Raw genomic sequence first — 12,716 nt, forward strand, 5'->3', positions numbered from 1 at the left:
CAATAATCTTTAGCATGACTCACATTGTCCAAATGTGATCACAAGGGTCAGGATATTAAAGAAAAGAGGTACCTTATGTGATCCCCAACTTATAAACTCAAACAAGACAAGTCCTTTACATTTAAGGGGTGAGATTTTCAAACATTACAATGAGAAACTTAAGCATAAAAACAAAATAAAGACAGACAACCTTTTAAATACAGTGGCTGACTATTTACCTCACAAATGGTTTTTTTTTTTTTTAACCAAAAACTTTCTCTTAAACTTTCAAAACTGTACATTATTGGTCCAAATGCTTACTCTTCATGCAATTCTTTCAGTGTACACACTTTAACTGAATAATTACCAACATTAACTGGGACAGAGTTGGGTTTTTCGTTCAAAATGTGTAGATGGTATGGAAGAAAAAAAGACAGAGAGAAAGAGACAGAGAGAGTACCCCTTTACTTTTTGTAGGATATTCAGTGCCTGAACCTGTATGAAATGGGCAGCAAGAGGTTGTTCTTCTTCAAGGCCAGCACCTTAGCGTGAGCGTCCTCATCAAGAGCTTTATAGCAGCGCCTCGCATAATCCAGAAGCTTCTCTTTGGACGAATCAAACTCCCCAACATCAGCTACCTTCTCAGGAGCGACCAAAAGCATTTCAGCTATAGGAGTGGTGGAGGCCACGGTGTTTCGGTCAACCCCATGGACCTGGAATGCTCTAGACATGCTCTTCAACTTCTGATAAGTCACAAGGATCTTATTGTAGCGAAGCAGAACACCTGCAGGGTCTTTGACTGCAAACAAACTTGCCATAATTAGCAAACTTCTGTTTGGAAATATAGAGAGTTGCTTTGAAGAATATAGAGACTTTCTTACCTCTTTGTCTTTCCATGCTTCGCGCAATGCGGAAAACGCGTCGTCTTTTCACTCTCGTCTGGCCATTCAGCTTGCCTGAACGGTTCTTTTGGAAGCTTTTACTATCTGAATCGTCACCATCATCATCTGTAACAACCTGTTCTTCCACATAATCTTCCTCCGCTATATACTCTTCCTCCTCAATCACTTCCTCTGCTTCTTGATCTGAGGTGAACAACAAAAAGTTAATACACACACACACACACACACACACATACATACATACATATATATATTTTATATACATATATATATATATATATATATATATATATATATATATATATATATATATATATATATATATATACACACACACAATTTTCTGATTTATGTATCCAATTTAAATTCAAATTTATCATTACAGATCAGGGCTATTATCTTTAAAACTAAAACCATTTAAAAAAAAAACATTTTCATGACTTGAACCTTAAACTTAAGGAGCTGTATGTAAGAAATGTATTTCAATTAATCATAAAATGGCCCTGATATGTCACTAGACATTAAGAAATCATGTTCATTTCAAATACTTATATCACTGACAACAGTAGTCCGGCCAGGATATTGTCATTTAAAAAGTGAAGTTGCAGCCCTCAACTGATGTTGATGTTGTCATGTTGTGTTTTGGCCTGAAGCGCCACCCTCCACCTATCTACCAATCACGAAGTCAGTAGTGTTTCGGCATCCGGGTTGCCAGCTCAGCTCTAGTTACCACAGCTGCAGCTACAAATGTTCGTGCTGGATCCTGCAGCCTATCTGGCAACCTCGAGTCAGGGGGGAGGGGGAGGGGATACACTGCTCTACAGTAATTTGAAAGTGATTGCAGTACCAGTTTTGGCCACAATCTTGCATACGGCTCCTTTAATTAATTTCTACCAAGAAAATGGTGACATGGAGCATGGTGATGGGGAAAAATATGAGATGGGAGGAAAAATATTGCATTCCCTCACAAAACTTTTCCATTCCCCCGAGAAACTCTCGAAAAACTTTTGTGTTGTTTATGGTCAAACGCAAAGTTTCTCAAGGTAACGTAAAAATTTACTTTCGCTTGCAAAATTTTCTTGGGGGAACGCACAACATTTGCGAGAGAGATCCCATTTCCTCTCTTTCCTCTTTTTTTCCTTCACCATTAGGGGCTCCATAGATTCCAGCTAGTTGCCAAAGCAACATTTCTCATTTTCATTTAGCTTCAGTTGAAGTACTAAAATAACTAAAAAACAAATAAACTGTAATTATTTTTTTTTAATTACAAAATACAAAACTACTAAAACTTTCAAATTAAATTGAAAACAGAAAATATACAAAATAAAATCTAATTCAAAATATGAAAAAACTATAATAGTGTATAAATGATGCTAAAATAACACTGTTACAGAAGCATAATGCAACAGTGAGATCGCAATTGATTTTAATTGGGGGGGGGGGGGTAGTAGTAAAAGCTAATTAGCTGTGTTTTCTGCTGCGCTTTTGGTTGCGTGCAGGGATTTTTCCAGAGCGTGTCATCATGGGTGATGAAGGAGTGGGCGTTTTCCGGCTGGAGGGCTTCAGATTGGTGGGCTGCTTATGACTGGTGTGTTGCTGCAGGGCCTCTGCTTCAGTTTCTTACATAAAAGATTAAAATAAAGATAACACTAAATCACAAAATAGTATTATTACATTACAAGACACTACTTTGCGCAAGTACGATTTAAAACTACCTTTCCCCATTGAGCCATTGCTCTCCTGACTCTTGGTGTTGAAAATGAATCTGTCAAGTTGGCAGCGCAGGAAGTCCCTCTCCTCCTCCAGATCTTCGATGCGCTTTTGGAGCCAGGTGTTCTTTTCCAGAGAAATCTGCAGTTGTGCTCTGAGGCTGGTAATCAGAAGGTACGGACTGCAAGGAGGAACCTGACCTGAGGCCGACTCTACAGAAGCATTGATTTGTAGAACATAATAAAGTGTAGAGCTCAGTTGTGATAATCAAACATGTTACTCTGTCACAACACGGCAGAGTAAGTAAAGTAAGAGCAGAGTAAGTAAAGTAAATACCATCGAAGGTGTGGTCACTTTGATTATAGAAACCAGATTCGTCCAGGGTGTTGTCCTCACAGGGGATGGAGATTTCATACCCATCTTCGTTCTTCAAACCTTTAAACAGGATCAAGACAAATAGGACCTTATTAATCAAATGGATAGTAGCTGGTCCAAACTGGCTATTTGCTGCTCCAATCTTAACCCTATAAATCCTACAGTATCATTTTTTTTTTTTTTACACAATCTACTACTATGCCTTCTGCCTTCTGTTTGATAATTCATACTTTTAGCAAGTAAAAGGCCTTTTAGTATAATTCTAAAATGTCCACCTTTCAGATTGTGGTACACAATCACTTTTTGCTGTGAAATCTTGGAATAACTTTTATATTGTTAGTAAGTTACATGAATATTTATTGGACTGAAGTATTTTTCCTTGATTATCCATGAATAATTTGAGAAAAATCATGTTAAAATGTAACTATGAAATATGATTGAGGAATATTTATTTTACGTACATGTACCGTCTGCTAAACTGTTATAAAGACCTTATTGACTTGCATTACAAGCCAACATAATTTAATTTTACTTTTTGATTATATAAATAAAAGCAACTGCACAGTTTTTGCCCAGTTTGGGTCTTTGAATAAAATTTGGGCGGTTTTTTTTTTTTCACTCATTGAATGCAAGCTCCATATTCTCCTTATATTACACTATATTAATCATAAAAGCCTGATATCAAGTATAATAGGCTACAAAACATACAACACATATGCAAACTTTTTTAAATGTTCTGTCTATTATTTTTATGTCAGGCTTTAGATGCGGTGTGAAACATGGTGGCAAGTCAACCAGCTAATAGACTAGCTAGAATAAACCAGCTCCACGTCCCAAAATCGTCTTAAACCATATCAAACTGGATTTACCAAAAGGAATAGGATTTTATCAAGTTTAAAAGCTTTTAATAAAGTCTGACCTCTGCAGCTCTCCGTGCTTCTCTGTGCCTCAGTCATGATTCAGGCGACATGGATTGGATACAATCGCAAAACTACAACCAAACATAAACTCTCTCAAAAACCGATACTAAACTTTTCAAAAGAGAAGAAATGCATGACACAGCACAGGGCGTGCTGCAATTAATAACAACCAAGGACGACTAACTTAAGTAGTTAATTAGGCATTACCATTAACAAGTAGTTAATTAAACAGTAGTTAATTTGCTTGTGTCTCTCTCGTCCTGTCAAACAGGGCAACGGATGACCGTTTCATACATTACATGTTTCTGCTAATAAAATGCGTGCAAGTATATTTAAATTGGCTTTGGATATATTAATTGGCATTATTAGTTCCACTAAATTGCACGATACACTTTGCGCGTGTGAGGGTTAATAAACTTGTGTATTTACAAATATGCAACTTCAAGGACCTCGTTTGCTGAACCGCAGACGAGATTGAAGCGTCCGCCTGTTGATTGGCTCTTGTTTGTTGTTGTGAGTCTGTGTTGATCGCTGCATCATAAGGATTGACTGACTGAACCATAGTCCGTGGAGCGAGATTATCCGGATCACTTAAAAGTCATATGTACGGTGCGCTGAAAGTCTACAGGCGCACGGCAGATCCGACTTTTTTATTTTTATTTTTAATGGCATATGCACATGACATATAGCACGTTAACTTAATTATGCCCCCTATAATTTAAACTAACAGTGTAGCATTTTAATTAATATAGCGAATTATGGGATTCAAACAGCCCTTTTAATGCAAAAAATAAAGAGTTTTGTTTTTTTAATCTTGCGAATATGATAAATTTGTGCGTTCAAATCATGTTGAAAAGATCGTAATTTTACGAGTTTAACGCACATGAACGCCTCAACAAAATTGAGTGGGAAGCTCGGGATTTTAAACCCCGATCTTTACGAGTAGCCTATGGGCGTGTCAGTGAGAAACCTGGCGAAATACCATAATATGTATAGGTATTAGCAGTCACATTGTCATACTTTTTTATTTACACAATAAAATAAGCTGATTCCTTGCACACAATATAGCATTATATAACAACATAATGTAATGATAACGCTTTAGGTACACCGTCATCTTGCTTCAGCTAATGACTTGAACGCACCTGACGTCGTAAACACGACTTCCCAACTCGTAAATACGAACTTCCCAGGAGGACTTGAACGCACCAAAGAGATAGTTGTACTGTACTTATAGGCTAGTTGCATTTTTCAGCATACTGCGGCCAGAGCGCCTATTACCATGTTAACATCCCCCAATTATTGTTATTTACTATAAATCCATAATACATAAAACAGTGTAAGATGTGATCACAGCGTAATAACTGGTTAACTAGTTTGAAATGGCCGATTCCTGTGGTGTCAAATATCAACATGCCTGGCTGGGAGGGTCCGGAAGCAGTTTCACACAGGTAGCCTACTCCATACCTGACTCATACACACCTGAAAAGAGATGAAATATTTCATATTCGTGAAGTGAAGATACCGAGAATTAAGGTCAGTTTATTGAATAATGATCGATGCACGTCTTCTGTGTTTGTGAACAGTTTGTGAGTGTCTATTGTTAATGAGTTTTGATCGCACATGGTCTTTCTGGGAACATAAAAAAAAAATATGGACGAAAGTTGTTGCAGGTAGCCTATGCTATGTTGGTCGCTTTAAAGTTAATAGTTTAGACTTGTGGGATCTATTTTTTACACGACTGGACATCAAGTGGACCAAAAGTTGAACAAAATAGTTTTTATAATAAAAGGATGACACACTAAGCAAAATGAAGCCAGATAAACAAGTTGTGTATCTGGCTTCATTTAGCTTAGTGTGTCATCCTTTTATTATTAGCAGTGTGCAGTTTTACACTGTTATGATTATTACACTTTGTTTATAAATGCATTAATTTATATGTTACAACAATATATATTTTTGTATATTTGTCTCCAACAGTTCCCATGGCATGTGTGGGTCTCAAACACTGCAGAGTGGCCCTGGGCTTTGCTGTTATTTTCGACATTTTTGGCTTTACGGCCCTGTTTATGGGGCTGTTTGTGCCACTGAAAATGAAGGGCAGAGATTTCGGGGACCTTCTTGTCTACACTGGGGCTGTCTTGGTACTGATGTCACTTGGTGGTTGGGTCATGTGGTATAGCGGCAACATTGAGGGTATGCCAAAACAAAAGGATCTGAGCGGAATTGGCAATGCCGTGGATCGCTTGGCCCGCAACCTCAGCAGGAAAATATATAGGCCTACACTTCGTGTTCACAGAGAGCCCTGACTTTTTGACAGTGATGCTGCTGACGTTTTATTTCTAATTTATATGTATTTTTTACATACAAAAGACTTTGTGCCTTACAGATTTGGACATGGAGATTCAAAGTAAAAGTTTAAAAAAAATAAAAATGGTCAAACTGAATATCCTGACCTTACACCCTGCTTAGGTATATAGCAGTTATAGATAATTGAATAACATTTGGCCTCTATTGTACTTTTTATATAAAGATGATTTAATATAATACAAAATTATAGTTTATTCAGTAACTGTACAACAAAGGTCAGAAAGAATGTTACTACACAAATTGTTACAAGAAATTCAACTTTACCCCAGTGTTAACAATGTATGCAACGTATTTTTAACATGTGTTATCTGTTGTTTTAGCAATTCATGGCCAAGAGCTGTGTTTATTCTCTGTAAAGTGTGTTTGTTATTTTTTTTAGTTATGAAAAAATGGTAATTGAACATGTACACAAATTGTATCTTGACTGATATTTGGGCAAATTGTCAGTATTGTTTGTACACTGTAAAAAATTACATGATCAATAAGTTATGACAAAATAATATGTTTTTGCATTGCTTTAACTTATCAAAATAAGTTTGAATACTTTCAACTTTTTCATGTTATACACGATTCAACTAATTTTGTGATTCAACTAAACATTTAATGTCAGTTTAATGTAATTTAAGTTTTTTTTACAGTGTAAATGAACATGTTCAAGTGGCCTATTTAGACAGCAAATCGTGATCAGTGCACAATCATTTGCAGTACATCATATGATCTCTAGGTGGAGACAAACATGAACATTTCATGATATGGCAAACGTTACTAGTGGTTACATGGCTTTTGCATTCTGAAAATGTCAGTTTTGACTAATTAAAAGCCGTTTTTAATAAATGTTATGAATTGCTTTCCCTTTATATTGATCTTTGCTATAGATGGTATGACAGACAAAATGAATTTACAAATAAGCAAATTACAAAATAAATATAAAAAATATCAACCAAAAACAATTTACCTTAAGCAAATTGATGAATATAAGACTGCATTATTTTTTAATGGAATGTCAAGTAATAATTTGTTAAATTTATATAGCGCTTTTCTAGGTACTCAAAGCGCTTTACATGGAAGGGGGAATCTCCTCAACCACCACCAATGTGCAGCATCCACCTGGATGATGCGACGGCAGCCATATTGTGCCAGAACGCCCACCACACACCAGGTTACTGGTGGAGAGGAGACAGTGATGAAGCCAATCAGTACATGGGGATGATTAGGAGGCCATGATGGACAGGGGCCAAGGGGCAAATTTGGCCAGGATGCCGGGGTTACACCCCTACTATTTTTCAAAGGACATCCTGGGATTTTTAATGGCCACAGAGAGTCGGGACCTCGGTTTAACGTCTCATCTGAAGGACGGTGCTCTTTGACAGTATAGTGTCCCCGTCACTACACTGGGGAGTTCGGACCCACACAGACCACAGGGTGAGCACCCCCTACTGGCCTCACTAACACCTCTTCCAGCAGCAACCTGGTTTTCTTAGGAGGTCTCCCATCCAGGTACTGACCAGGCTCAACCCTGCTTAGCTTCAGTGAGCAACCAGTCTTGAGCTACAGGGTGACATGGCTGCTGGAAAGCTGAAGTAGATCAACTTTCTTCTCTGCCTCTTAAGTGTCTCCAGTAAACAAAAACAAAAAAAAGAAGCTTACGGTTAGTCTAAGACAAAAAAAAAAAACACTGGGCTTTATTTAGCTCTAGGGTATTTTCCTGTTTTACACTTGATCTCTGAGGGCTTTTCTTGTTTTAAGCCTTCTAAATGGGATTGGGGCTTATTAGCACATGTGGTCTTAACGTGGCATATTCTGTGTGGTACAGACTGGAGTGATAAGGAAGATTTGCACTTGATGTGAGAAAAGTAAGCCTACTCTTTGGGAAAAGAGATACAAATACAACTCAATGATAGTTATGCAAAATTTCATAGTGCTAAATTAGTACATTGGTGTAATGTAAGAGCAAACAAGTTGTGAAAAAAAAAAAAAAAACAGACCCCAAAGGTCAAAGAACCACCTCCTTTCAAAACGATTTGAAATTCTGTGAGATTAAACATATTCAAAAATCTTCATTTTTTAGGCAAACACCCTAGTAAGAAGAGAAAGTGGCATGCTGTACCACTTTGGAAGGAAATCATGTTTGCTATTTTTGGATCTAAACTTTGAAAAATAGTCTCTATATCAGCTCAAGAAAATGACATGCACAATAATTATCATTTAAAAAGTATAGTTTTAAACTGACTTTAGTATTTTACAATGCAGGACATTTCATAGAGATTTTACCATTTTGACAGTTTCCATCAATTTGATTTTACACAAAAAAAATTAGTTTACATCGTAAAAAAAAATTATATGATTAATAAATTATGACAACATATGTTTTTACATTGCTCAACTCTCAACTTTATTTTTTACAAGTTATACAAGATTCAATTCGTTTAAAGTCAGTTTAATGTAATTTAAGTTGAAATGACTTAAACATCCAAGATAATTGTACTTAAACATTTAAAGCTACAATATGTAATTTTTTCCGCCACTAGGGGTCGCTACCTCTTACAATAACAACGGCGTAGATTGATGACACGGTGATAAGCGTAATCATGGAACTTGCCGTCATGGTGATGGATCTATAATGTTTATGGATGAGTGAAAACATTCATGTTTAACATGACTGTGGTATGAAGCAGGGTGCGATTGTACCACAACGTTACACTATCATACTAAACAACATTTGAGTGTGTTGAAAGTTATAATGTTATTCTATGTGTTAGTTTGTTTGCTATATGAGACTAGCAGTAAGCTAGATCAACATTAGAATAACATACTGATCATATTCTAATATTTCATCATGTTGAGCTATATAACATTGATTTGTTTTATGTACATTTGCTCACCTGTCTAATAAAGTACATGCGAGAGCTTCGCTGTCAAATCGAAGTTTGCCACGAAGCTCTCGGCAATCTCGAAAACGCCACGCTGATATTGATCCTCGTTTTAGTTCTCCTTTTGTCCCAAAGTCTGCTTGCCATGATCCATAATGTTTGAACGAAACAACAACAGTGTGCTGCTAAACATTATGCAGTTGTCCACATCTGTCGCCATGGTTACTCTGAGTACAAGCGTAAACCAGGGATAACGCGGATATTACGTCATTGACAGGCGACAAGGGACGGGCACTATTTAAAATTGACATTAATTAACATTATTTAACAAGAGGTATAACATTGAAAAATACTTCTTAAATATTTTTTTTTTCATTTTAATTATTATTAATTTCACCATTTACTACTACATTGTTAGAAGCAAAAGTTGTATTTGTTTATTTATTATTTATTAGACCTGAGCTAACATGAACTAACAATAAATACTTTTATTTCAGTTATGACAACTCCGAATCCGAAAGATTAAGGGTCTGGCATTGAGTAATGAAAATCGCCCCAACTCGAGGGACAGTACCAAGCATGCTTTTGAAAATCTCAGTGCACACAATTGGATAACACTACGACCAATCACTGTCGTGATTGCGCTGTCACTAGCGCTTTCGTCATCTGTTTAGCTCACCTCTGGCCCGCCTATATCAGATACACTGATGTGATTGGTGCAGCTCGGCTACAAGGGCATAGTTAATGAGCATCATTACTCAGAGTAACTCGCTGAGCAAATTCAAATTGTGCTCTCGCGAGAACTCTGGATTTCCAGGGTAACAACTCTCAGGATAGTAAAACATTTTATCAATGTAAATAGAATGTACATAGGTTTGGTCTTGCTGCTGCTAGAGAGAAGGAAACCCCCTGTAGCAGATCTATAGGCAAGTGGTGGGGAGGTGGAAGGTACGAATTGGCATAGCATGCAGAGATTTTGGGTGCTTCTCAATTCTTATTTGTGCATCCTCGCTTCCTTTCCTCTGCTCCACCCCCTGTAGGATGCGAGGGAATACTGCAAGGAAAGAAAATGAGGACGGAGGAATCGAAGGAATATTCTTGATCACTCAAGCGTCACTTCACTGCGTCATCTGCTGCGCTCAAAGGATCTGCCCTTATACTGTTAAAGTTTGGTTATTTAAGAAATTAATGAATAATAAAGATAAAGCAAGATACCCTGTTGATATACAGTATGTGTGATATATGAACTGCAAAGGTAAAGCATAAATTAAAATTATTGTGACAGATGTGAAGGGGGAGGAGAATTTATACGTGTGCAGGTTTCTCGACAAGAAAAACTTCCGCATAAGATACACATGTGCATCCTCGCTCATAACTCCTCTGGAAGCTTCCTCACTCCTTGTTCCTCGCCTCCTTAATTAGAGAGTTGAGATGTCCTCGATCGGTTTCAAGGTCATAGGATGGAGGATGGAGGAACGAGGAGGGATATTGAGAAGCACCCAGTGTATAAATTTGGATGTGTCGTGGTAATAAAGGGAAATGGTAATTGATACTTGAAAACAATTGGCTGAGACCTTACATGGTACGAACCAATCAGAACGTGAAAGGAATTTCAATAACAAGTAACATTAACAAAGGTTAATAAATACTGTAACAAATGTATTGTTCATTGTTAGTCAATGTTAATTAATGCATTAACTAACATTAACTAATGGAACCTTATGCACTGAGAAAAACAATAAGTAGAATTTACTCAATTTTTATAAGGCAAGTTTTTGCACGAATGTTTTTCAAGTAAATTTCACATTGATGGAAATTAAGTAAATCTACTTAACTAAGCCGAGTAAAATTCACAAAGTGAATAAGTACATATAACTTGGCCTGTTAAATTATATTGAGTAATTTTTACTCACAAATCTGATATAATTAATATAATTAAGTAAAACCACTTGATATTTTAAATACATTTTACTTGTTTTATGCAGTGCTGGTAATTATTTTAAATTAAATTAAATGTTACTCTTATAATGTGACGAAATAATACTGTGACAATGTGCAGTTAAGAGTAATTTATTAAGAAATAAGCATATACAGAAACCTATAATGACAATAATAACAATTCAGTGTGTTCGGTCTCTCTCTTTGTCCCTCTCAACCGGTTTACAGCAACGGAGGCACAAAGGGCTGAATGCATTTGAGAAATATCCTGAAATTAAGAAAAGAGAGAGAGAGAAAAACAATAATCAGTAAACAGCAAATACTTTTAAATTAACAGTTAATTAATTTGCATTCACATTATTCATTTCATTTATACTAAATCATTAAAAATATCCTGCATGACCTTACTCTCATAGTCATTTACACACATTAATGCTAACATGTGACACACAGCATGCAGATATCAAGGATACGAATTAGGAATTTGGAAGTACGAATTATTGTCATTTACATCGTGGTCACGATTTAGTAAAAGCATGGACCATTTAATAGATAGTATGCACGATTTAGCAAATGAATGAGGGAATGAATTATATTGTGCACGATGAGGGAACGAGAACCTTCTCACTTAGGCCTATTGTTAATTCGTGGCCAATATTTGTCATCTATAAAAAAAAATTGCACACAAAATAACAAATATTAAACAAAAAGATCATGATTTAAGTGACATATTCATGGTTTTTAGGCGTAATTACTGATAAATCGTGTAAAACGTAAAGTTTAAAACTGAGAAAAAAATATGGCTAATGTCTTACAAAGCTACCTCGTCATTAACCCTCGAGTCGGCAAAAGCGTCCGCGCGTTTTGCTCGATTTTTTTCCACATAGCAGCAAAACTTAAAATACTCCGTCATTTTTGGTTATCAAGATTACAGACTTAAGAAATATGAAAAAATAAACTGTTACATGTCTACTTTTTCCACTTTCAATCGAAATAAAACATTGTGCTTTTGTAAAAGAAAGAAAATAAACAGGGTGCTTTCTGCCTCTGCCTCTCCGTCTCCGTGATTTTTTTTCTGGAGCACATCTCTAAACTTAAGAACACTAAACTTTTCAAATGTATAGAATGAAGTGATGACAAGACAATCGTTGAATTAATCAAAAAATCATTATAAATCCGTAATATAATGCAGTTTTTTACTGTTGCTTACCTGTCGAGAGCCGTTGGAGTGGAGATTGGAAATCCCTCAATCATCGCGTGTTTTCTTCTTTCCGCGCATGCGCAGATTCCTTTCTTCAAGGACTAAATTTTACTTGATTTTTTTTAATTTGCTTCAAGTACTTAATTAATGCATGTAAATATGCCAGAGAGTCAGAAGTCAATTTCACTTGTCTGTTGGATGTCTAATATTTACAAGTAAAAAATGAGTATATAATTAGGATTTACTTAATATACTAAAGTTTTCATTTTTACAAAATGATTCTTAGCAAAAGATACATGATTTTTCCTGTTTTATTTACTTTGACATAAAATCATTTTTTACAGTGTGGTACAGTGTTACCATGGTAAGAAAAATGATCAAACATATGTTTTTTCCCCTTCTTTAATTTATGGAAACTACAAACCAACAATTTTCAGCAATTACAAGACTT

General features: G+C 36.0%; 1 protein-coding gene across 1 annotated transcript; it reads right to left on the reverse strand.

The window, feature by feature from the left end:
- Positions 1 to 453: 453 nt before the first annotated feature.
- Positions 454 to 4,006, reverse strand: ccdc106b (coiled-coil domain containing 106b). The gene is made up of 6 exons (XM_084131419.1): positions 3,886 to 4,006; positions 2,928 to 3,026; positions 2,597 to 2,803; positions 2,344 to 2,500; positions 861 to 1,069; positions 454 to 778 (listed from the first exon to the last, which is right to left on the reverse strand). The coding sequence occupies exons 1-6, from the start codon at positions 3,920 to 3,922 to the stop codon at positions 462 to 464; spliced, it is 1,026 nt and encodes a 341-aa protein (XP_083987545.1). The 5' UTR covers positions 3,923 to 4,006; the 3' UTR covers positions 454 to 461.
- Between the last annotated feature and the right edge of the window lie 8,710 nt (positions 4,007 to 12,716).

This window comes from Abramis brama (assembly GCF_963993115.1).
Source record: "Abramis brama genome assembly, chromosome: 12".
Taxonomy (NCBI): domain Eukaryota; kingdom Metazoa; phylum Chordata; class Actinopteri; order Cypriniformes; family Leuciscidae; genus Abramis; species Abramis brama.